A 27,192-nucleotide genomic window follows, 5' to 3' on the forward strand; every position below is an offset into this window, starting at 1 on the left:
ATGTACCACAGCTTTCTTATCCATTTGTCTGCCGATGGTCATCTAGGTTGCTTCCATGTCCTGGCTATTATAAACAGTGCTGCAGTGAACATTGGGGTACATGTGTCACTTTCAATTCTGGTTTCCTCAGTGTATATGCCCAGCAGTAGGATTGTTGGGTCATATGGCAGTTCTATTTCCAGTTTTTTAAGGAATCTCCACACTGTTCTCCAAAGTGGCTGTACTAATTTGCATTCCTGCCAACAGAGTAAGAGGGTTCCCTTTTCGCCATACCCACTCCAGCATTTATTGTTTGTAGACTTTTTGATAGCAGCCATCTGACCAGTGTGAGAGGGTACCTCATTGTGGTTTTGATTTGCATTTCTCTGATAATGAGTAATATTGATCATCTTTTCATGTGTTTGTTAGCCATCTGTATGTCTTCTTTGGAAAAATGTCTGTTTAGTTTTTTGTCCCATTTTTTGATTGGTTCACTTATTTTTCTGGAATTGAGCTGCATGATCTACTTGTATATTTTGGAGATTGTCAGTTGCTTCATTTGCTATTGTTTTCTCCCATTCTGAAGGCTGTTTTTTCACCTTGCTTATAGTTTCCTTTGTTGTACAAAACCTTTTAAGTTTAATTAGGCCACATTTATTTATTTTTGCTTTTATTTCCAATATTCTGGGAGGTGGATCATAGAGGATCTTGCTGTGATTTATGTCAGAGAGTGTTCTGCCTATGTTTTCCCCTAGTAGTTTTATTGTTTCTGGTCTTACATTTAGATCTTTAATCCATTTTGAGTTTATTTTTGTGTATGGTGTTAGAAAGTGTTCTAGTGTCATTCTTTTACAAGTGGTTGACCAGTTTTCCGAGCACCGCTTGTTAAAGAGATTGTCTCTTCTCTATTGTATACTTTTGCCTCTTTTGTCAAAGATAAGGTGTCAATAGGTGTGTGGATTTATCTCTGGGCTTTCTATTTTGTTCCATTGATCTATATTTCTGTCTTTGTGCCAGTACCATACTGTCTTGATGACTGTTGCTTTGTAGTATAGTCTGAAATCAGGCAGGTTGATTCCTCCAGTTCCATTCTTCTTTCTCAAGATTTCTTTGGCTACTCAAGGTTTTTTTGTGTTTCCATACAAATTGTGAAATTATTTGTTCTAGTTCTGTGAAAAATATCATTGGAAGTTTGCTAGGGATTGCGTTGAGTCTATAGATTGTTTTGGGTAGTATATCATTTTCACTATATTGATCCTTCCAATCCATGAACATGGTATATTTCTCCATCTATTTCTGTCATCTTTGATTTCTTTCATCAGTGTTTTATAGTTTTCTATATATAGGTATTTTGCTTCTTTAGGTATATTTATTCCTAAGTATTTTATTCTTTTCATTGCAATGGTGAATGGGATTTTTTCCTTATTTCTCTTCCTGTTTTCTCATTGTTAGTGAATAGGAATGCAAGGAATTTCTGTGTAATTTTCTAGTAATTTTCTGGTGGTGTCTTTAAGCTTTTCTACGTAAAGTATCATGTCATCTGCAAACAGTGAGAGTTTTACTTCTTTTTTTACAATCTGGATTCCTTTTATTTCTTTTTCTGCTCTGATTGCTGTGGCTAAAACTTCCAAAACTATGTTGAATAGTAGTAGTGAGAGTGGACACCCTTGTCTTGTTCCTGACGTTAGGGGAAGTACTTTCAATATTTCACCACTGAGGATAATGTTTGCTGTGGGTTTATCATATATGGCTTTTATTATGTTAAGGTATGTTCCTTATATGCCTGCTTTCTGAAGTGTTTTTTATCATGAATGGGTGTTGAATTTTGTCAAAGGCTTTCTCTGCATCTACTGGGATAATCATATGGTTTTTATCTTTCAAATTGTTAATGTGGTGTATTACATTGATTGATTTGAGAATACTGAAGAATCCTTGCATCTCTGGGATAAAGCTCACTTGGTGAGGATGTATGATCTTTTTAATATGTTGTTGGATTCTGTTTGCTAGAATTTTGTTGAGGATTTTTGCATCTATGTTCATCAGTGATATTAGCCTGTAGTTTTCTTTTTTGTGGCATCTTTGTCTGGTTTTGGTATTAGGGCGATGGTGGCCTCATAGAATGAGTTTGGGAGTTTACCTTCCTCTGTGATTTTCTGGAAGAGTTTGAGTAGGATAAGTGTTAGCTCGTCTCTAAATTTTTGGTAGAATTCACTTGTGAAGCTATCTGGTCCTGGGCTTTTGTTTGTTAGAAGATTTTTGAATACAGTTTCTATTTCCATGCTTGTGATGGGTTTGTTAAGATTTTCTATTTCTTCCTGATTCAGTTTTGGAAGGTTATACTTTTGAAGGATTCAGCCAGTTCTTCCAAATTGTCCATTTTATTGGCATATAGTTGCTGATAGTAGTTTCTTATGATCCTTTGTATTTTTGTATTGTCTGTTGTGATTTCTCCTTTTTCATTTCTAATTTTGTTAATTTGATTCTTCCCCTCTCTCTTTTTTTCTTGATCAATCTAACTAATGGTTTGTCTATTTTATTTATCTTCTCAAAGAATTGGCTTTTAGTTTTGTTGATGTTTGCTATAGTCTCCTTTGTTTCTTTTTCATTTATTTCTGCTCTGATTTTTATGATTTACTTCCTTCTACTAACTTTGGGGTTCTTCACTTCTTCTTTTTCTAGTTGCTTTAGGTATATAGTTAGGTTATTTATTTAATTTTTCTCTTGTTTCTTGAGGTAAGCTTCTACTGCTATGAACCTTCCTTTTAGTGCTGTTTTTATTGAATCCCATAGGTTTTGGGTTCTTGTGTTTTCATTTTCATTTGTTTCTATTCATATTTTGATTTCATTTTTTATTTCCCCGTGATTGGTTGGTTATTCAGAAGCATGTTGTTTAGCCTCCATATGTTTGTATTTTTAACAGTTCTTTTCCTGTAGTTGACATCTAATCTTACCACATTTTAATCAGAAAAGATGCTTGAAATGATTTCAGTTTTTCTGAATTTACCAAGGCTAGATTTATGACCCAGGATGTGATCTATCCTGGAGAATATTCTGTGTACACTTAAGAAAAAGGTGAAATTCGTTGTTTGGGGGTAAAATTTCCTGTAGATATCAGTTAGGTCTAACTGGTTCATTGTATCATTTAAAGCTTGTGTTTCTTTGCTAATTTTCTGTTGCATTGATCTATCCATATGTGTGAGTGGGGTATTAAAGTCTCCCACTGTTGTTGCGTTACTGTCAGTTTCCCTTTTCACACTTGTTAACATTTGCATTATGTATTAAAGTGCTCCTATGTTGGGTGCATATATAATTGTTATATCTTCTTCTTGGATTGATCATTTGATCATTATGTAGTGCCCTTCTTTGTCTCTTTTCACAGCCTTATTTCAAACTCTATTTTATCTGATATGAGTATTGCTACTCCTGCCTTTTTTTTTTTTTTTTTGTCTCCATTTGCATGAAATATCTTTTTCCTGCCCTTCACTTTCAGTCTGTATGTGTTCCTTGGTTTGAGGTGTGTCTCTTGTAGACAGCATATGTAGGGTTCTTATTTTTGTATCCATTCAGCCAGTTTTTGTCTTTGGTTAGGACATTCAACCCATTTACATTTAATGTGATTATTGATAAGTACGATCCCGTTGCCATCTACTTTGTTGTTTTGGGTTCAGTTTTATAAACTTTTTCTGTGTTTCCTGCCTAGAGAAGATCCTTTAGCAATTGTTAAAGAGGTGGTTTGGTGGTCCTTAATTCTCTCCGCTTTTGCTTGTCTGTAAAGCTTTTGATTTCTTCTTCATATCTGAATGAGATCCTTGCTGGGTATAGTAATCTGGCTTGTAGGTTTTTTGCATTCATCACTTTAACTATGTCCTGCCATTCCCTTCTGGCCTGAAGAGTTTCTATTGAAAGATTGGCTGTTATCCTTATGGGGAGCCCCTTATGTGTTATTTGTTGCTTTTCCCTTGCTGCTTTAATATTTGCTCTTTGTGTTTGACCTTCATTAGTTTGATTAATATGTGTCTTAGGGTGTTTTGCCTTGGGTTTATCCTGTCTGGGACTCTCTAGGTTTCTTGGACTTGGGTGGCTATTTCCTTACCCATTTTAGGGAAGTTCTCAACTATCATCTCCTCAAGTATTTTCTCATGCCCTTTCTTTTTGTCTTCTTCTGGGACATCTATGATTCAAACATTGGGGCATTTAACATTGTCCCAGAGGTCTCTGAGATTGTCCTCATTTCTTTTTTTTTCTTTTTTCCTCTCTGCTTCATCTATTTCCACCATTCTATCTTCCACCTCACTTATCCTATCTTCTGCCTATTCTACTGTTGTTTCCCTCCAGAGTGCTTTTGATCTCAGTTATTGCATTATTCATTATTGATTGACTTTTTTATTTCTTCTAGGTCCTTGTTAAACTGTTCTTGCATCTTCTCAATCCTTGTCTCTAGTCTATTTATCTGTAACTCCATTTTGTTTTCAAGATTTTGGATTATCTTTACTATCATTATTCTGAATTCCTTTTCAGGTAGACTCCCTATCTCCTCTTCTTTTGTTTGGTTTGGTGGATATTTATCATGCTCCTTTGCCTGCTGAATATTTCTCTGCCTTTTCATTTTGTTTAGATTGCTGTGTTTGGGGTACCCTTTCTGTAGGCTGGATGTTTGTGGTTTCTCTTTATTGTGGAGCATGCTCCCTGTGGGTAGGGTTGGACTAGTGGTTTGTCAAGGTTCTGGTGGCTGGAGCTGGATCTCTTCTCTCTTCTCTCTGGAGTGCAATGAAGTGTCAAATAGGGAGTTTCAGGATGTCTATAGGTTTGACATGGCTTTGGGCAGCCTGTATTTTAAGGCTCAGGGCTGTGTTCCTGCTTAGCTGGAGAATTAGCATGGTATGTCTTGCACTGGAACTTGTTGGCTCTTGGGCAGAGCTTGGTTTCAGTGTTGGTGTGGAGACTTTTGGGTAAGTTGTTGTTTATTAATGTTCCCTGGAACCAGGAATTCTCTGATGTTCTCAAGTTTTGGAGTTAAGCCTACAGCCTCTGGCTTTCAGTCCTTCTCTTACGGTAGACTCAAGACTTCTCCATTCATATAGCACAGATGATAAAACATCTAGGTTAATGGTGAAACAATTCTCCACAGAGAGGGGAACCAAGAGAAATTCACAGAGTTACACAGAGGAGAGGGAGCAGGAAGATAGAGGTGACCAGGAGGAGAAGAGGGGGAGTCAAAACAGGAGAGAGCAATCTAGCCAGTAATCAGTTCCCTAGGTGTTCTCCACAGCCCAGGACACCCAGAAAGATTCACAAAGTAGAGAAGAGATAGGGAAGGAAGGAGTTTTTACTTTCTAATCATAATCCTAAGAAGATACATATACATCTATTTATACATACACACAGACACACACACACACACACATATCTAAGAGCTTTCCTGGCGGCTCAGATGGTAAAGAATCTGCCTGTAATGGCATGGGTCGAAGAATCGAAGACATGAGTTCGATCCCTGAGCTGAGAAGATCCCCTGAAGAAAGGAACAGCTACCCACTCCAGCAGAATTGCCTGGAGAATTCCATGGACAGAGGAGCCTGGCAGGCTACAGTCCATGGGACCACAAAGAGTCAGCCATGACTCAGCGACTTTCACTTTCACTTTTTCATATACTTCTATATATATATATATATATATACCTACATACACACACACACAACACACACATACGTCTTGTACGGCGGCTACTCTGGCAAAAAGTCTTAAAATACTCCTATTTTGAAATTGTCTTTAAGATCTATGATTGTTAAGCAGCCACCGTTCACGTTTGCTCTTTATGCGTGTCCTCTTGTCTGGGAGCACCTATAGGGTCAGTGACTGTTTTCTCACTTGTTTGTCCCTGGAGGATCTGTCTCAGAGGTGTTCTTTCCAGCAAGTTGGAAATATGGAGGATACACCTTCAGCCCTCCTCTGCTGACATGTACTGACATGGTTGAAGCAGACCACCTCCCATTGTGGCTTTTGCCACTGTACAGGGTCCACCCTCAAGTAGGTACCATCATTGGTATTGGTCTGGTAACTCCAAGATTCTGATGAAACTATATTCTAAAGGATTCTGATTAAACATAAGCCAATCTGTTGTGTATATAAAAGAAAACATCCTTCTCACTGTTAGGCTACCTTCTGTCACATGGGCATGAGCAGAGATGACTGGTTCCCTATGCAGGTCCATGCTCCTTGTCCCCAGGACACAGCTGTAGCTAGGAAGCATCTTCCTATCCAGGGACTGCATTTGTCTGGCCCTCCATAAGCTAGTGTAGCCATGTGACTTGCTCTCCCCAACAGGCTGGTATCAGAAGAGATATGGGCCTCTTTTGGACCAAGACTTTTTAAACAGTGGGATTTGTTTCTCCATATTGTCTTTTCTTTTCCTAGAGAAGGGCAGAGTGACGCACTGGGAGGAGGCTATGCCCTGAATTATCATATGGAGAAGAGCCACCAAGCAATGGGAATAGCTGCCTTGGAGGGGTTACAGGAACAAGAAATAAAATCCTATATTGTTTGTGTCACTAGACATTTTGGGGTCCATCTGTTACGTATGTTTAGCTTATCCTAACTGCTACCAGTAGCAATGCAATGAACCTTGTACTATCTCACACTTGTTAAATCAACAACCAGTTACTACCCAACATCACTGTTGAAGCTATCAGCACTGATGAATCTGGGCTTAGATGACTGAGGTATCATTCAGCCAAGTTTGTATATCCTTACCCTTGAGATGAGTTCATTCCCAAGGAGATGTCAGATGTGTCCAAACATGTGGTACTCAACTCATACTGAGGATGGAAGAGCAACTCAGCACAGTTACTGTTTAACCTATTTTACCTTCAGTTTGCCACAATCTTGGTTCTTGGATAAATTCTTCAGTACAGATCTTTCGTCATGCTCAGATCCATATTCTTCTTATTATCACACTTGCACACCTATCCCACCTTTATTCCTATCTTTGTGTCTGACACTGTATATTATCTGGTTAATCAGTTATTGCTCAACATACCAATTGCAAGTAAAGTGTTATCACCCACCTTCCCTTAGGTCTCCGACTGAGATACCATATGACTTATGGTCAAATCTTCATGACTGTCTTTAAGCTCTAGGCAAAACTTCCCACCTTTTATATCCTTCACCATCCTAATGCTTATAGCCAATAACCATACATCATACTATTCAGGGTCGGTCTCCTCAGAGGCTGAAGAAAACTTATACATCACTTCTATTTGTACACTTTAATACTGGAGGAACACAGAAAAAGAAAGCAGAGCGTGTAAGAATTGATACTTTTGAACTGTGGTGTTGGAGAAGACTCTTGAGAGTCCCTTGGACTGCAAGGAGATCCAACCAGTTGATCCTAAAGGAAATCAGTCCTGAATATTCATTGGAAGGACTGATGTTGAAGCTGAAACTCTAATACCTTGGCCACCTGATGTGAAGAACTGACTCACTAGAAAAGACCCTCATGCTGGGAAGGATTGAAGGCAGGAGGAAAAGGAGACGACAGAGGATGAGATGGTTGGATGGCATCACTGACTCGATGGACATGAGTTTGAGCAAGTTCCAGGAGTTGGTGATGGACAGGGAAGCCTGGCGTGCTGCAGTCCATGGGGTCACAAAGAGTCAGACACGCCTGAGCAACTCAACTGAACACAAAATATAAGGCAATATATCTCTGGAAAATTCATACAGTGATTCTGGATATGTTGTGATCATTGATGACAAATATTTAGCTCTGAGCAGAGAAGAAAGCACTAATGAACTGTTGGAAATAGGTCATTATGCAGAGAAGGTCTATTCTGCTCCATCTTTAAATGCATTTTCTTAAAAATTATCACCCAGGCAGAACAATTAATTTTCACGTATAGGATACTTATTCCTTACGATTCCATCTTCCTTGAGTCAGATCTAGAAATACTTCCTTCATGGAAGCCTTTCTATTTCATCTAATTCATCTCAACCACTTGACTCCTGTCTTAATTTATTTTTTTTAATATCTCTTAATCATTTATCTCTCCTGGCTCTATTATAGCTCTCTATTGATGTCTTATTGAGTTTTACAATGAATCATTCTTCCCTCTTTTTATGCAATTACAACTGTATTTTCAGTTTTCAGCCAATTTTTAGATTCCCCCATTCACTGTTTTTTTATTTCCATATTTTAAAAAATGACTTAAGCTAGATCCTCTAATTTTGAGGACATAGTTTAGGCTACACTTCAAGTGTAATTTAAGAGGGGCTTGGTAGTGTGAAAAGTTAGATCACCACTTGATTTTAAGATGGAATTCAGAGAATAGGAAAGCGTGAACTCACTCCTGTTGAAGTAGGTACATGTGAGCAGAAGGACACACTCACCTTTAGCCCTCACTCAACACAGATTCACATCAAGATACTTTTCTCTAGATATCTTTGATAGACAGTGTTAGAGCAACTTGGTTATTAAAGACTGTTCCTCATACAATAACAAGGCACCACCAGGAAATTTTCAAATATAGAATCTCAGTACCTGCTCGAAATTTTCTGAATCAGAGTCTTTCAAAATGAGCTCCAAAATATTCACATGAATGTTAAAAGTTTAAGAAGCATTGTGCTGGCTGACCTCCTACATCTTGTCTGTTGTGGCATCACTCTCATAGTTTCCTAGATCCAAGAACACAGCAAAGTAAGGGGGAAAGAAGGTAAGAGATATGGAAAAAGTCCCAAGTAAAAAAGCACTCAAGACAGCATTGCTTGAATGCCTTCTGCATGAGGCAAGCCATGTGCTAGGGACTTTGTCTCAAATCTCCTCACTTCATCAGCATCACCTATGCACGTGGCTAAAGCAGGTAGTCCAGGAACATCAGCAAATATATGATGGGCAGGGTAAGCGAAGGGGCAGGTTGGAGTTTATTCCCACCTTGGGTCAGGAAAAGCTTGGAATTTCAACATAAATGTATTTTAAGGATGACCTCCAAATACCTCAGAATATTTTCTAAAAGTATCATCCATGCCTGGGGCTCTATCTGGTGCTTCTGGACTTAACGTCTCACTAAATGAGAAAAAGAGAAAGAACTCTCTAACTTGGGAGAGATATCAAACACTCAGGCATTGAATTCAAAGGAAACAAGAAGGAAGCACAGTGACATCCTGGGAAACACATTATGTGTATCTACACATACTGTTGCTTCCTAGGTAGTGCAGTAGTAAAGAATTCGCCTGCCAATGCAAAGGGCACAAGAGACCTGGGTTTGAGCCCCAGGTCAGGAAGATCCCTGGAGAAGGAAATGGCAACCCACTTCAGTACTCTTGCCTCGGAAATCCCTGGACAGAGGAGCCTATTGGGCTATAGTCCATGGGGTCACAAAGAGTTAGACATGACTGAGATATGCACTTAGACATGCACACATACATGCATACATACCATTAACTGAGGCCATAAGTAATGGAAATTAAATGGATCTAATTTCCTCAACCAGTCCATCCTAAAGGAGATCAGTCCTGGGTGTTCATTGGAAGGACTGATGCTGAAGCTGAAACTCCAGTACTTTGGCCACCTCATGCAAAGAGTTGACTCATTGGAAAAGACACTGATGCTGGGAGGGATTGGGGGCAGGAGGAGAAGGGGACGACAGAGGATGAGATGGCTGGATGGCATCACTGACTCGATGGGCATGAGTTTGAGTAAACTCTAGGAGTTGGTGATGGACAGGGAGGCCTGGCGTGCTGTGATTCATGGGGTCGCAAAGAGTCGGACACAACTGAGAGACTGAACTGACTGAATTTCCCCAGTACAGTACATTTTCTATTTCTTTTTGGCTTAGATATACTATTTGGGTACTGAAAGGTCTCCCCTTCAAGATACATTAACAAAAATATACAGACACATTTCTATATACAATTGAAAGCTTTATATGGGTGTCCTAAAACTCATCTATCATCTATGGTAGCTTTAGGGATCCCAGGACTCTATACTAAGGATTCTTCAATTATAATGACTCCTCCATTTTTTCCTAATAATGGTAATATTATCAATGTGGTTTAGATGGTCTATATGTCTTAATTTCGGCATCAGTAGTTTTAGGATTTAGTGACTCAGAGCATTACTTCATGCCATTTTCAAGATCTTGGCATCCACAAGAGGAAGAATTACAACATTTCTTATGGAAGAATAAGGCAAATATGCCATATCTTATGAGATTGGATTGAGTTTCAAATGACAACTGCCAAGGGAAAAAAATTCCCTTCCAGAACTCAAAGCACACAACACAGTCACTCAGGCCATTTGGGGCTGGCTTGGTTCCTAAGTTATAAAATGAGACTTGAACTACTGCCTAATTTCCTTGTACGCTCCCTAATATTATTAAGGATTGAAATTGCACGAATATTTTAAAAACGTCCTTGAATTTAATTTTACAGTTTATAATTCTGACATTGTTGACAGCTTTTTTTAGTGTGTATTCTTTTTTATCCCATTGAAAATGATGGTAAACATTTTTAGAAATCTTTCATAAGATTATTTAGGCAAAAGTGTACTCGACACTGCATTTCCATATGTAATAATAATCCATACACTTTGTGTCTGTACTTGGAACATGAGAAAACAAAATAAAAATTAGGTAAAATGTGAAAGTGATTTAGAGATGGACAATGTGGAGCCTTTAAATTCATTAAAGCATTCTATCACTATGTACCTTCAGACACCTATAACATAGTTCTCTGGCTGCACATCATCTTTCATGAATATTTTTTTTTTTCCTGAGTATAAAAGTTATCAACAAAGCTAACTAGAAAAAGAAAAATAATAAGAAAAAATTAAAACAAAAAAATGTTTTTAAAATATCTTCCCTTTTATGCATTTTTAAATTAGATTTTTGTACCTATACACAGGTGTATCTTTTGAAAAAATCTCTTCTTTTCTTGTCCTTCTTTTTTCTCTACTCTCACTCCTGAGACCAAAGTACATGTTGTAATATGTCAGTACTTTTTCCTTCTTACTACTAAATAATATTCCTTTGAGCCAATATATTTTATTTACCCATTTATCAGTTAATGAATATTTGGATCATTTTTATATTTTGACTATTAGGAATAAAGCAGTAGTGAACATGCATGAATAAGATTATATGAGGATGTATTTTTCTTTTTGTCTGGATATATAGCAAGGAGTTAAAGTGCTGGGTCATATAGTAACCCTGTATTTAGCATTTAGAGGAACACGAAATTGTCTTCCAAAGAGGGTGCACATTTTACATTTCCACCATCAGTCTATGGGAATTCCACTTGCCCCACCTCCTCATCAACATGTGTACTTTTAATGATAGCTATGTTAGTGTGATGTCTCACTGGGCTTTTGATGTGCATTTCTCTTATGACAGATAATGTCAAGCACGTTTCTTCATATGCTTATTTACCATTTGTATACCTTCCTTGGAGCAATGTCTATTTAGGTTTTTTTTTTTTTTTTCTATTTAGGTCTTTTACTCATTTTTAAAATTAGGTTGTCTGCTAATTGTTGAATTGTAAAGTTTTTGTTTAATTAGTTTCTGTTTACTGAAGGATAACTGCTTTACGGAATTTTGTTGTTTTCTGTCAAACCTCAGCATGAATCAGCCGTAGGTATGCACATATCCCCTCCCTTTTGAACCCCCCCCCCATCTCCCTCCCCACCCCACCCCTCTAGGCTGATACAGAGCCCCTGCTTGAGTTTCCTGAGCCACATGGCAAATTCCCGTTGGCTGTCTATTTTACATGTGGCAATGTAAGTTTCTATGTTACTCTTTCCACACATCTCACCCTCTCCTCCCCTCTCCCCATGTCCATAAGTCTATTCTCTAGGTCTGTTTCTCCATTGCTGCCCTGTAAATAAATTCTTCAGTACCATTTTTCTAGATTCCATATATGTGTGTTAGAATATAATGTTTATCTTTTTCTTTCTGACTCACTTCACTCTGTATAATAGGTTCTAGGTTCATCCGCTTCATTAGAACTGACTCAAATGTGTTCCTTTTTATGGCTGAGTAATATTCCATTGTGTATATATATCACAACTTCTTTATCCACTCATCGGTCGATGAACATCTAGGTTGCCTCCACGTTCTAGCTATTGTAAATAGTGCTTCAGTGAACAATGGGGTACACATGTCTCTTTCAGTTTTGGTTTCCTCAGGATATATGTCTAGGAGTGGGATTGCTGGGTCATATGGTGGTTTTATTCCTGGTTTTTTAAGGAATCTCCATACCATCTTTCATAGTGGCTGTGTCAATTTACATTCCCACCAACAGTGTAAGAGTGTTCCCTTTTCTCTACACCCTTTCCAGCATTTATTGTTTGTAGACTTTTTGATGAGGGCCATTCTGACTGGTGTGAGGTGGTATCTCATTGTAATGAATTGTAAAGTCTTTTGCTTTTTTTTTTTTAACATATGCTGGAGACAAGACTCTTACCAGTTATATGCTTTACAAATTCTTTCTCCCATTTGTTGGGTTGTTTTTTTCGTTTTCCTAATGATGTCCTTAGTAAAACAAATGTTCTAAATTTTAATGAAGTCCAATTAATCCTTTCTTTTGTTTGCTTGTGCTGTAGGAGTAATATCTAGAAAGTCATTGACTAATCCAAGCATATGAAGATTTACAGCTGTTTTCTTCTAAGAGTTTTATAGTTTTTGGTCTTACATTTCATTCTTTGTTCTACTTTAATTTTTTGTATATAATATGAAGCAGGAAATCAAACTTCATTTTTTTGCATATCACTATCATTTATTGAAAAGAACATTATTTATTTGTCATGGCACTCGTCAAAAATCAACTGACTGTAAGAGCAATGGTTAATTTCTAAACTCTCAATTCTATTACAGTATATCTGTATATCTCTCCTCAAACCACATCACATTATCTTGATTGCTAAAATATTATTACAAATTTTAAAAATTAGAAGTATAGTCTTCTAAATCTGTACTTTTTCAAGACTGTTTTGGCCTTTTTTGAGTGACTTGAGTTTTAATATGAATTTTAGGATCATCATAAATGCCTACAAAGAAGCAAGCTGGACATTTAACAAGACTGTATTGACTTTCTAGATCAACTGGGATATCTTAGCAATATTAAATCTCTGATACATAAGCACAGGATTTTTTCTATTTATTTACATCTTCTTTAATTCCTTTCAACAATATTTTGTAATGTTCAGACTTATTTTATTTTTAGTTTTATTTTATTTAAGCTTTAAACTTATTTTATTAAATATATTCCTAATTATTGTATTATTTTGGTGCTATTTAAATAGTGTTTTTAACTTCATTTTCAGATTGTTCATTACAAGTACATAAAAATACCACTGATCTCTGTAAATTGATCTTGTATTCTGAAACTTTGTTGAACCTTGTCCATTCTGATAGTATGTTGATATACTCCTTGGAATCTTGGGATTTTCTTTTTACCTACAAGATCATGTTATATACAAAGAAAGTTTTACTTCTTCCTTTTCAATCGGGATGATTTTTTTTTTTTACTATCCTTAAACAATTCTTTTTCTTTTTTTCATTTATTTTTATTAGTTGGAGGATGATTTTTCTTTCTCATTTTCTTGCCTAATTTCCCTGGCTGGAACCTACAATACAGTGTTCAACAGAACACTGTTGTCTTGTTTCTGACCTTAGGGGGAGAGCATTGTTTTTCACTGAGTGTTTTCATTTATAAGTAGGAGGTCAGCAGTAGGTGGGTATTGTATAGACATTTGTTTTCAAATTGAAGAAATTCTCCATTTGTAGTTTTCTGAGAGTGTTTATCATGAATGTGAGTTAATTTTGTCAAATACTTTTTCTGAAAACCTTATTAATAATCAGGTGACTTTTTCCTTAGCAGAAAATAAGCTGATTGTATTTTTTGATTTTCAAATATTGAAATAATGCATTCCTAGAACACAACCACTTTGGTCTTTGTGTTTAACTATTTAAAAATACTGCTGAATAATTCATGTGCTAAAAATTTGTTAAAATCATTGCTCTGATTCATGAATGATATTGGTTTGTGTTTTTCTTTCATGCACTCTTTGTGTTGTTTGTATTGTCAGGGGAGTGTGTAATTTCCTTGGTTCTGCCTCATAGTAACAAAAATTTGAAGCAACGGACCAGCGTTACAGCCCTCAGACGGACCAGTGTTACAGCTCTGTGTCACAGCTCAGTTTTATTTAGAAAGTAAAGGAAAATACATCCTCGAGGCGTGAGGGCATGCCAACCCAAAAGACGCAAAGAGAAGAAAGGCCCCGGGCCCAATTTTGGCTCCTCTTTTTATATGCTTTATCTCCTCCCCCTGGGCCTGCCCTATGTAAACTGGGCTAGCCAGGAGTGCTGTTTGTTCACCTGAGGTCCTCACTTCAGTCTTCCGACCTTTCTTTGTTCTATTTTTGAGGGCTTTTCCCTTCCTTGTCTTTTAGCCACCACCCTTCTAGACTCCTTTTTCCTATTCTAACTACCTAACACTATCAAGATAATACATTCACAAAATCAGTTAGAGTGTCTTCATTTCTTTTCTATTTTCCGTCAGAGATGCAGAACTCACACAAATTACTTTGAAAATGTTTGGTAGAATTTTCCAGTGAAACATTAAGGCATGGAGATTTCATCTTTAGTTTATTTTTTAATTATGAATTCAAATACCTTAATAGTTGTGCAGTTATTCAAATTATCTATATCATGTTGGGTGAGTTGGCAATTTGTACTGATTGAGGAAATATTTCATCTAAGTTGTAATATGTGTGAGTATAGAGTTACTGGTAGTATTCTTATTATTCTTTTGATGTCTGCAAGATCTGAAGTGATACTTCATTTTTGCTTAGTAATTTATTTTTTCTTTGCCAGTCTTGGTAGATACATGTCAACTTAATTTACCTTTCCAGAGATCCATGTCTTTCATTGAATTTTTCTATTGTTTTTCTGTTTTGATGTGTATTGATTTCTGCTCTTAGTTTTATTATTTCATTTATTCTGCTTGCTTTGAAACGACTTTGCTTTTCCTTTTCTAATTTCTTGAACTGGGAGTTCAGATTATAGTTTTGATACTTTTTTTCCTCTTTTTAAAGTAAACACTTAGTGTCATAATCTTCCCTTGTGTCCCTGCTTTATTCACACCCAGGGTTCTCATATTTCATATTTTTGTATGGTTTTAGTTCTTTTTATTCATTAAAGTTTTCTGTATGTCCAAGGATATTTTCTGCCTTGTGTAATTAATATGTGTATTCTGGTACTGTTGAGGGGACTGTTTGTCAAACGTCAGATAGATTTTTGGTTGGAAGATATTTTTTACTTCTGTATTCTTGATGAAAATTTCTATTGTTCTATCAAATGTGTTGGATTTTCCTTTGTTTATTTATCCTTTAAGGTATTAGTTTTTCTTCATATACTCTGCAGTGCTGCTGTCTGGTACAAACACATTAGGATTTCTATGTCTTCTTGATTGATTGGCTCTTTGATCATTATGTATATAACTTTGTCTCATGTAATATCTCAGTTTCTATCTCTGATCATCATGTAATATCTCTGTCTCAAATTTTATTTGCTCTGTATTCCACATTATCTGCTATTACTATTGAAACTCTTGCTTTCTTTTATTAAATTTTGCATAGTAAAAATTTTTCTATCCCTTTTATGTTCAGTCTTAAAGGACATAAATTAATACTTAAAGTGAACTTTTTTTCATAAAAGCAGACAGTGGGTAATGATTTTTTAAAATCTGTTCTGTCACTCTTTTTTAATTGCTTTATTAGACCAATTACATTTAATGACATTATTGTTAAATTAAGGCTTAATAGACATGCCATTTTATTTTTTGTTTATTTTATTTAATTATATCTGCTTTTCAATCTCTATTTACTTTCTCCCTGTATTATTGCAGGTTACTTAAAGATATTTTATTATTTATTTTTTTACTTTAACATTTTTTCAGAATTCCATTTTAATTATCTGTTGTGTTTTACAGCACATTCTTATAGCCTTTTTAGTTGTTGCCTAGATATTACATTATATATACATATATTAAAGTCTGCTATTTTTTTTAAATTTTACCAATTCCAGTTAAGGATAGAAAAATTACTGCCACCTACATTGTCTTATCCTCTCCATTTTAAAAATAATTGTTTTACATATCTCCTCTAATATACTGAGAACCACACTAGATAGTGATCCTCAAAAAATTTTTAAAACTCTAAGGGGGAAAATATATTATATTTAGCCATATTTTAACTCTTGTTTTTTATGCCTTCCTGATGTTTCAAGATTCCTTTATTCTTTTTGTTGCAATGGTGAATGGTATTGTTTCCTTAATTTCTCTTTCTGTTTTTTCATTGTTAGTATATAGGAATGCAAGGGATTTCTGTGTGTTAATTTTATATCCTGCAACTTTACTATATTGATTAGCTCTAGTAATTTTCTGGTAGAGTCTTTAGGGTTTTCTATATAGAGGATCATGTCATCTGCAAATAGTGAGAGTTTTACTTCTTCTTTTCCTATCTGGATTCCTTTTACTTCTTTTTCTGCTCTGATTGCTGTGGCCAGAACTTTCAACACTATGTTGAATAGTAGTGGTGAGAGTGGGCACCCTTGTCTTGTTCCTGATTTCAGGGGAAATGCCTTCAATTTTTCACCATTGAGGGTGATGCTTGCTGTGGGTTTGTCATATATAGCTTTTATTATGTTGAGGTATGTTCCTTATATGCCTGCTTTTTGGAGAGTTTTAATCATAAATGAGTGTTGAATTTTGTCAAAGGCTTTCTCTGCATCTATTGAGATAATCATATGGTTTTTATCTTTCAATTTGTTAATGTGGTGTATTACATTGATTGATTTGTGGATATTAAAGAATCCTTGCATTCCTGGGATAAAGCCCACTTGGTCATGGTGTATGATTTTTTTAATATGTTGTTGGATTCTGTTTGCTAGAATTTTGTTAAGGATTTTTGCATCTATGTTCATCAGTGATATTGGCCTGTAGTTTTCTTTTTTTGTGGCATCTTTGTCTGGTTTTGGAATTAGGGTGATGGTGGCCTCATAGAATGAGTTTGGAAGCTTACCTTCATCTGCAATTTTCTGGAAGAGTTTGAGTAAGATAGGTGTTAGCTCTTCTCTAAATTTTTGGTAGAATTCAGCTGTGAAGCCATCTGGTCCTGGGCTTTTGTTTGCTGGAAGATTTTTGATGACAGTTTCGATTTCCTTGCTTGTGATGGGTCTGTTAAGATCTTCTATTTCTTCCTGGTTCAGTTTTGGAAAGTTATACTTTTCTAAGAATTTGTCCATTTCATCCAAGTTGTCCATTTTATTGGCATAGAGCTGCTGGTAGTAGTCTCTTATGATCTTTTGCACTACAAAGGAAACTATAAGCAAGGTGAAAAGACAGCCCTCAGATTGGGAGAAAATAATAGCAAATGAAGAAACAGACAAAGGATTAATCTCAAAAATATACAAGCAACTCCTGCAGCTCAATTCCAGAAAAATAAATGACCCAATCAAAAAATGGGCCAAAGAACTAAACAGACATTTCTCCAAAGAAGACATACAGATGGCTAACAAACACATGAAAAGATGCTCAACATCACTCATTATTAGAGAAATGCAAATCAAAACCACAATGAGGTACCATTACACGCCAGTCAGGATGGCTGCTATCCAAAAGTCTACAAGCAATAAATGCTGGAGAGGGTGTGGAGAAAAGGGAACCCTCTTACACTGTTGGTGGGAATGCAAACTAGTACAGCCACTATGGAGAACAGTGTGGAGATTTCTTAAAAAACTGGAAATAGAACTGCCATATGACCCAGCAATACCACTTCTGGGCATACACACTGAGGAAACCAGATCTGAAAGAGACACGTGCACCCCAATGTTCATCGCAGCACTGTTTATAATAGCCAGGACATGGAAGCAACCTAGATGCCCATCAGCAGATGAATGGATAAGGAAGCTGTGGTACATATACACCATGGAATATTACTCAGCCATTAAAAAGAATTCATTTGAACCAGTCCTAATGAGATGGATGAAGCTGGAGCCCATTATACAGAGTGAAGTAAGCCAGAAAGATAAAGAACATTACAGCATACTAACACATATATATGGAATTTAGAAAGGTGATAACGATAACCCTATATGCAAAACAGAAAAAGAGACACAGAAATACAGAACAGACTTTTGAACTTTGTGGGAGAATGTGAGGGTGGGATATTTCAAAAGAACAGCATGTATATTATCTATGGTGAAACAGATCACCAGCCCAGGTGGGATGCATGAGACAAGTGCTCCGGCCTGGTGCACTGGGAAGACCCGGAGGAATCGGGTGGAGAGGGAGATGGGAGGGGGGATCGGGATTGGGAATACATGTAAATCCATGGCTGATTCATATCAATGTATGACAAAACCCACTGGAAAAAAAAAATAATTAAAAAAAAAAAAAAAAGAGTCAGACACAACAAAAAAAAAATAAAATAAAATAAAATAAAAAAAGATTCCTTTATGTGTCATTTCCTTTCTGTTCAGAGATGTTTCTTTAGCCAAATTTTAAGTATATGCTGAAGACAAATGTATGGATGCTTTAAAATCCTTATATGATAATTCTAACATCTAAGTCACCTTGATATTGATATTGTTGATTGTCATTATCCTATTGGATACTGGACATTTTGGTGTTGTAAGAATCTGAATCTTACTTAACCATTGCTTCAACAGTCAGGCCTCCTAGGAAACTCCTCTGGTGGTTAAAGAGGGGATGCTGCCTCGATATTGCCAGGTGGGTATAGAAATCAAGATTCTCCACTCTGGCTCCACTGACCCAGCAGGTGCGAGCCTTCATGTTAGCACAGGCAGGACTTGGAGTTTTGGCTCTCCACTAGGACTCTGAAAACACTGCCGAAGCTGGGAGAGGAAAAACACCTCCATTTCCACAAGATCTCAAAGGATGCCTATTTATATTGATGACATTAGTGGTCAGAGAGGTCACACCTTCTGAAATATCATTGCCTTAGTGTACAATTCCACCCCAAAATTAGATTCACCCCATGAGAGGTGGGGAGAGAGACCTAGAGACAGTGTTGTACTGAAACAGTCTCCATTGTCCATCCTAAACAGCATGTTAAAAAGCAGAGACATGACTTTGCTGACAAAGGCTCATACAGTCAAAGCTATGGTTTTTCCAGTAATCATGTATGGATGGGACCATTAGATCATAAAGAAGGCTGAGCACTGAAGAACTGATGCTTTTGAACTGCGGTGCTAGGGAAGACTGTTGAGAGTCCCTTGAGAGTCTCTTGAGAGCAAGGAGATCAAACGAGTCAATCCTAAAGGATATCAACCAAGACAATTCATTGGAAGGGCTGATACTGAAGCTCTAATACTTTGGCCATCTGATGCAAAGAGCTGACTCATTGGAAAAGACCCTGATGCCAGGAAAGATTGAAGGCAGGAGAAGAAGGGGATGATAGAGTATGAGACTGTTGGATGGCATCATCAGTTCAATGGACATGAGTTTGAGCTAACTCCAGGAGATAGTGAAGGACAGGGGAGCCTGGCATGCTCCAGTCCATGGGATCACAGACAGTTGGACATGACTGAGTGACTGAAAAGCAACAAAGTTTCCACTGTATGATAAAAGCATTCTTCCCAAGTTCACATTCAGTGACATCTCATTGGTAGCTTAAACTGATCACAGTGGGTTTTGTTTTTCTCAGATATGTAGTTGTTAAATATTTACAAGCACAGAACCATCAAAACTACCTCCCACTTCTGTGAAAAGGAGTTGAGATAGAAATTTGAGAAAAATTAGATTCTAATTTCTTGCATGTCTGAGTTGTACACCTGAGGGAAAAATATGCTATGCTTTAGTTCACACAAGTTATGTCATATAAACGAAACTTTGAGAATTGTAACTTTGATTCAGTTTTTTAATCAGTTCAGTCCACTCCAGTCACTCAGTCATGTCCAAATCTTTGCAACCCCATGGACTGAAGCATGCCAGGCTTCCCTGTCCATCACCAACTCTCAGAGCTTGCTCAAACTCACATCCATCAAGTTGGTGATGCCATCCAACCATCTCATTCTCTGTCGTCCCCTTCTCCTTCTGCCTTCAATCTTTTCCAGCATTGAGGTCTTTTCCAATGCATCAGTTCTTCACATCAGGTGGCCAAAGTATTGGAGTTTCAGCTTCAACATCAGTCCTTCCAATGAACATTCAGGACTGATTTCCTTTAGGTTGGACTGGTTTGACCTCCTTGCTGTCCAAGGAACTCTCAAGAGTCTTCTTCAACACCGTAAGTTTAAAAATGCTAATTCTTCAGCACTCAGCTTTCTTTATGGCCCAACTCTTATGTCCATACATGACTACTGGAAAAACTATACCTTGGACTAGACGGACCTTTGTTGGCCAATAATGTCTCTGCTTTTTAATACGCTGTCTAGGTTAGTCATAGCTCTTCTTCCAAGGAGCAAGTGTCTTTTAATTTCATGGCTGCAGTCACATCACTGAAGATGGTGACTTCAGTGATTTTGGAGCCCAAGAAAATAGTGTGCGACTGGTTCCATTGTTTCCCCATCTACTTGCCATGAAGTGATGGGACCAGATGCCAAGATCTTAGTTTTTTGAATGTTGAATTTTAAGCCAGCACAAGATGGGAAGGATGTGCTCTCACCTTTTGTGAGAACTCCAAAATTGCAACTCACTGCTGAACAACAATTGACCAGAGAATGTTGCATCCCACCAAAAAAAATACCCAGTGTAAAAGGGCAAAGGAGAAGCCCCAATAAGATGGTAGGAGGGGTGAAATCATATTTAGAATCAAACTCCATACCCACCAGAGGCCCTTGGATGGCTCAAACAAAACCTGTACTCACCAGAACCCAGAGACCCCACAGAGACTGAGCCAGACCTGCCTTTGAGTGTCTCCTGTGAAGGCACGGGTCAGCAGTGGCCTGCCGTAGGGATAAGGGCTCTGGCTGTAGCAGACCTGGGACACACAGCATGTGGCATAAGCCATTTTAGAGGAGGTTGCCATTATCCCCATCATAAAGCTGCCAAGCATACAACCCACAAACTGCAGAAATTCTCACATTGTTAAGAAAGTTCCAGGACCCACAACAGATTTCCCAACCTGAGATCCAGCAAAGGGACTGAGAACCCCCAGGGAATTTGACTTTGGAGGCCAGTGGGAAAGAACTTCCACAGGACTGGGGAAACAGACTCTTGGGGGGCACAAACAAGACTTTGTGCATACCAGGAGCCAGGAGAAAGGGGCAGTGTCCACACAAGAGACTGAGCCAGACTTGCCTGTGAGTGTCCAGGAGTCAGTCTCTAGCAGAGGCATGGGTGGACAGTGGCCTGCTGCGGGGTCAGGGGCACTGAATACAACAGTGTGGGCCTGAGTCCTTTTGAAGGAGGTCACCATTACCTCCAGGACCCCTACCACAGTTCCGCCTCATCCAAACAACAGGGAAGGAACACAGACCTGCCCATTGACAGAAAGTTGGATTAAACATTTACTGAGCATGGCCCCACCCATCAGAACAAGACCCAGATTCCCCACAGTCAGTCTCTCCCGTCAGGAAGCTTCTAAACGCATCTTATCCTTCTCCATCAGGGCAGACAGAATGAAAAACCACAGTCACAGAAAACTAACAAACTGATCACATGGATCACAGCCTTGTCTAACTCAATGACACTATGAGCCATGCCATGTAGGGCCACCCAAGACGGACGGGTCCTCGTGGAGAGTTCTGACACAACATGGTCCACTGGAGAAGGGAATGGCAAACCACTTCAGTATTCTTGCCTTGAGAACCCCAGGAACAGTATGAAAAGGCAAAAAAGTTTTTAATACTGTACACTAAAATTACTGGACTTTAGGTCTTGAGGGAGAAAATACATTTAAGTGAAAATTTTATATAATGCTCACATTATTATAATAACCATTCTAAATGACCATCTGACTATGACATTGGTGCTCAGACAGAATCTCTCATTTTCTCAACATTTAGTAAACAAAAATAGAGTACTCATTACATGACTGAAACCATATTGCTTGTGTTGAACAGAGAGAAGACAGAGTACATAAATAAATTTGCTTAATTAAATAAAGTCTATAATGAAAATGGGCTTCCCTTGTAGCTCAGTTGGTAAAGAATCCGCCTGCAACGCGGAAGACCTGGGTTGGATCCCTAGGTTGGGAAGACCCCTGGAGAAGGGAAAGGCTACCCACTCCAGTATTCTGGCCTGGAGTCGCAAAGAGTCCAACACAACTGAACAACCTTCACTTTCACTTTCATAATGAAAATACCATTGGATGATGAGAAATACAGTGGTTTAAGAATGTTCTTTAATTGTGTGGTAAGTGAAGACATCTCAAAGGATGTATCAGTATTTGAGTTGAGATTTGAATAATAAGCAAAAGTCATATATGCTGAAGTTTCAGGGTAAACATGTAAGGATGAGATGTGTAAAGACACAGATTTTAATAATCAACATATATAAAAAATAACACGATTCTCTCAGAAAACAGCGCCTCAATATCACCATATAAAAACCATAGAAACTGCCTTTGTTAACTATTTTTCTACTCTTTAGCATTCCAATGAAGCATAAAATGCTCTTTCATTAACACACTATGGTTAACATGATGGTCTTCAAAAAATAAAAATTTTAGTTCACATTGTATTTGGCTTTTAATTGTTAAAAAAGTTTTTATGCATGCTACAAGTTATATGACAAATATATTTTGCCTTGAATGTATTATATTTACATTGTAACTTAAAATTTCTTTTTTCTTTAACCAGATTGTGGCTTATGCTCTTGACCACTGCATTCTAAACTATTTGCAAAAGAATTTAATTGTTAAAAATTAACACAATCAGGGCTTCCTTGGTGGTCTGGTAGTTAAGACTCCACCCGACAAAGCAAGGGACACTGGTTCAATCCCTGGTCTGGGAAGATCCTACATGCCGTGGAGCAGCTAAACCCACGAGCCGCAGCTACTGAGTCTGCACTCTAGAGGCCACAACTACCAAGCCCATGTGCCTAGAGCCCGTGCTCCACACGAGAGAGAAGCCACTGCCTATGAAGCCCGAGCAACACAACTAGGGAGCAGGCCCTACTCGCCACAATTAGAGAAAGCCTGTGCACAGGAATGAAGTCCCAGCACAGTCAAAAAATAAAATAAATAAATCTTTTTTAAAAATATATTAAAAATTAATACAGTCATTGAATTAATTCTTCAATGTCAATTTGCCCTTTATCTATGTTTATGTGGTAGTACTACCAGAAGAGGGAAGAAGCTTCAGCTGAAGACAGCACATTAAAATATGGAGCTACTTTTCCTGACTGGTAATACAGTTTAGGATCTGTGTTAATACAGATCAGACATCATTTGTGATGCTGGTAATTAAAATTTATAAAATTATAAAAACTCATTGTACTGTTATAGGAAAGGTTACAAGAAATTTATCATAATTTCCACTTGGATCTATGTGTGATTGTTGCTATACTATCAGCTATGAAATCGGGAGGAAAACTGTTCTTGTTTACTTAATATCACTTATTAATATTAATTCACCAATAATTCCCAGGCATGTACTAACTTCCTTCTTTGTCTATGGAATGTCCTACCTCCCAATTTTTTGACAACTGAAACTTAAAAATAAAATGAGCCTTTCTTATGTACAAAGAACCATCCAGGCAACCTTATATTTCATGTTTTTATTAAAAGTTGCACAGAAACACCCTTAAACCAAGCTCTCTTTGAAATGCAAACACAAGAGAGGACTTCCCGATATAGTCCTCAATTTCACTGATGGACCATACCCTGAATTAGTTTCCGAAAGAGAGCTGTTCTCTATCTTCGATAGTGAGAACTCACCTGATCACAAACGAAGCTACTGTTTCTGGTGCCAACTTTATCACAATCACAGGGTCTGCAAACATCTATGGCTGAAGGATCTGCACCAACTTGTCGGAAAAAGTAATCCTTACACAGCTCACAGTTCTTTCCTGCATCAGGGAAAGGTTATGCATTATGACTTCCAATTCATTAAGATCAGCTGCATAATTCAAAATTAAAGACTGTATTCCTTTGAGGGAATTCTATAATTTTCGGGATGTCCATTTTAATGTACCTTTCATCTCTACCTGCCAGTTTAGTGATCCACAGCATATGAAACAATGAACCTGTTACAAACTGTGCTTTACTTCATTAAACTCCCATCTGTTATATAATACCACACTTCTAAAAAGCTGTGCTTTGCAGGGGCCCATACATTTAGAACTAGTTTATTTCCAAACTTAAAACTTTTAGTTTCAGATCAGGTACTGAATCAAAATCAAATATGAGAAATTTCTACATAAAGTTGGAAGCAAATAAGCATATAGTATTAAAATATTTTTCTGGAACTAAATCTGATAAAATAGAAGACAACTCTTAATGTAATTTATTATTCTATAGTCAATGTGATTAAAAGTGAATGCTTCTATTGGTGCCTATGGCCATTATTTTTCATTTCAAATATCAAAATACATTTTTATATTTAGCTACACCAAATAAATTTCATATTAAATGTTAGAATATCTTGACACTTTAGAAATATAAGCTAATTCCTGTTGTTTACAATTTATTATTCAGAAAATTTCCTTTTCCATCTTATATTAGAAAACAATCTAAATTAGAGGAAGTTTCTAACATAAATATGATTAGCATATCAGATCACTGAAATAAAACTCAAGGCTGTCAATTCCCCCTTTAAACATGCTGCACTTTTTGCTCAAATATTGCTGAAATTGGCCCAATGTTAGAAGACTGAAAGTAACTTGGGCATCCCTCGTAGCTCAGTGGGTAAAGAATCTGCCTGCAATGCAGGAGACCCGGGTTCAATCCTTGGGTCGGGAAGATCCCCCGGAGAAGGAAATGGCAACCCACTCCAGTCTTCTTGCCTGGAGAATCCCATGGACAGAGGAGCCTGGCAGGCTACAGTCCATGGGGTCACAAGAGTCAGACACAACTTAGTGACTAAACCACCATCATGAAAATAACATAATCAAATGAAAAACTCACATTCTAATGGATATTGAATATGGGCTAATTAAAAATAAAATGGATTTATGTCTAGGATATTTCCATTTATATATGCTGATGACTCCCAAATTTACATCTCCAATCTTGAAATCTCTCCTTTTTTAATCATCCAATGAATATTTATTGAGTGATTACCACATTCCAAATACTATGCTAAGTGCTGAGGAAAATACACAATGCACCCTTTTTACAGGGCTATCTTATAGTCTAGTAGGTAAGAAGAATCCTAATTAAATAATTACAGGAATAAATATACATTTAAAAGCTGTGATAAGCATAAGATGCCACTCAAGTACATAGATTATACTAATCTTTTCTGAAGAATCATGGAAGGATTTCTTTAAGAAAGGAGTTTCAGAACTGTGTTTCTGACTGCCTCAGTTCAGTTCAGTTTAGTCACTCAGTCGTGTCCCACTCTGCAACCACATGGACTGCAGCACATTAGGCTTCCCTGTCCATCACCAACTCTCAGAGCTTACTCAAACTCATGCCCATTGAGTTGGTGATGCCATCCAACCATCTCATCCTCTGTAGGCCCCTTCTCCTCCCACCTTCAATCTTTCCCAGCATCAGGGTCTTTTCCAATGAGTCAGTTCTTCGCATCAGGTGGCCAAAGTATTGGAGTTTCAGTTTCAGCATCAGTCCTTCCAACAAATATTCAGGACTGATTTCCTTTAGGATGAACTGGTTGGATCTCCTTGCAGTCTAAGGGACTCTCAGGAGTCTTCTCCAACACCACAGTTCAAAAGCATCAATTCTTCAGCACTCAGCTTTCTTTATAGTCCAACTCTCACATCCATACATGACTACTGGAAAAACCATAGCCTTGACTAGATGGACATTTGTTGGCAAAGTAAAGTCTCTGCCTTTTTAATATGCTGTCTAGGTTGGTCATAGCTTTTCTTCCAAGGAGTAAGCGTCAAAGAGAGTTTATTCTTTGTTTCTTGGAAACATACAGGGAACATGCTCAAAACAGAATTTGCCATTTTCTCCTTAAGTTTGACCCTCCTGTATCCTATCTAAATGGTGGTACCAATTTTGACTGCTGCTCAAATTAGAGTGTTAGTCCTAAGTCTTGACTCTTCTTACTTCCCTTATCTATACTCTGCACCTTGCTCAGAAAATGCCATCGCTTTCTACCCTAAATGTCTACTGGATCCACTCATATCTATTCACACCACCTTAATTGTCTTCCCACATTATTTTTCATCTGAACTTTTGTAATACCTGAATAACTGGTTTTCCCAAACCACTTTGACCCTCTGCAAACCATTCTCTATAACCTGATGGATGTTTCAAAAACACAATACTTTCCCGAAGTGCCCATATGTGGCATCTCATTAACTTTAGGGTACAAGCCAATCTCTTTATCGTAGTTTAGATGGTCCTCTAGCATCTGAGCTCTGCCTTTCTTCCTGGTTCCTTTTCTAACAATCGACCACTTGCACTTCTGCGAATGCTCCATGTTTCGCTTTACTCTCGGCCATTGTGCAACTGTTTCTCTTACTGGAAAACTTTGTCTACACCCTAATATCCACCCTTACTCTCTCACCTGGTTAACTCCTACTCCTCTTCTCCCCTTTAGCATTCATCAAACCTTTTAACTGTTCCTTTAATAGGGTGTCTTTACCACCATGTGGGCTTCCCAGGTGGCTCATTGGTTTAAAAAAAAATAATCTGCCTGCCAATATAGAAACACGGGTACAATCCCTACATCAAAAGATCCTCTGAAGGAGGAAATGGCAACCCACTCTAATATTCTTGCCTGGAAAATCTCATGGACAAAGGAACCTTGTAGGGTACAGTTCATGGGGTCACAAAGAAATGGACACAACTTAGTGACTAAACAAAAACAACAACAAACCACCACCATGTAATAATCCATACAGAGACAATAAAATTCATCATCTTATTAATTTTTATATTCCCAAAACCTAGCCAAGAGCTTGTACCATTTTAGGTTACCATTAATTATCTAACAAATTCATTCATGCTTCAAAGTAGCATAATTTCAAACCCATCAGACTTGGGCCATTATATTTTACAAATTCTGATATTATTTATTTCTGCTTTTAACATATCAGCCTTTCAGAAAATAGTAATTTTTCAATAATTAG

The 27,192-nt window shown here is 37.4% G+C and overlaps 1 protein-coding gene across 1 annotated transcript in view; it reads right to left on the reverse strand.

Annotated features, from left to right (window-relative positions):
- Window positions 1-27,192, reverse strand: part of USH2A (usherin) — an 890,339-nt gene that overhangs the window by 736,053 nt on the left and 127,094 nt on the right. Inside the window, exon 11 of the mRNA XM_043922807.1 lies at window positions 23,867-23,997. Coding sequence (XP_043778742.1) covers window positions 23,867-23,997 — 131 coding nt within the window. The remainder of the gene's footprint in view (window positions 1-23,866; window positions 23,998-27,192) is intronic.

Source organism: Cervus elaphus, chromosome 14, assembly GCF_910594005.1.
Source record: "Cervus elaphus chromosome 14, mCerEla1.1, whole genome shotgun sequence".
In the NCBI taxonomy this organism is placed as follows: domain Eukaryota; kingdom Metazoa; phylum Chordata; class Mammalia; order Artiodactyla; family Cervidae; genus Cervus; species Cervus elaphus.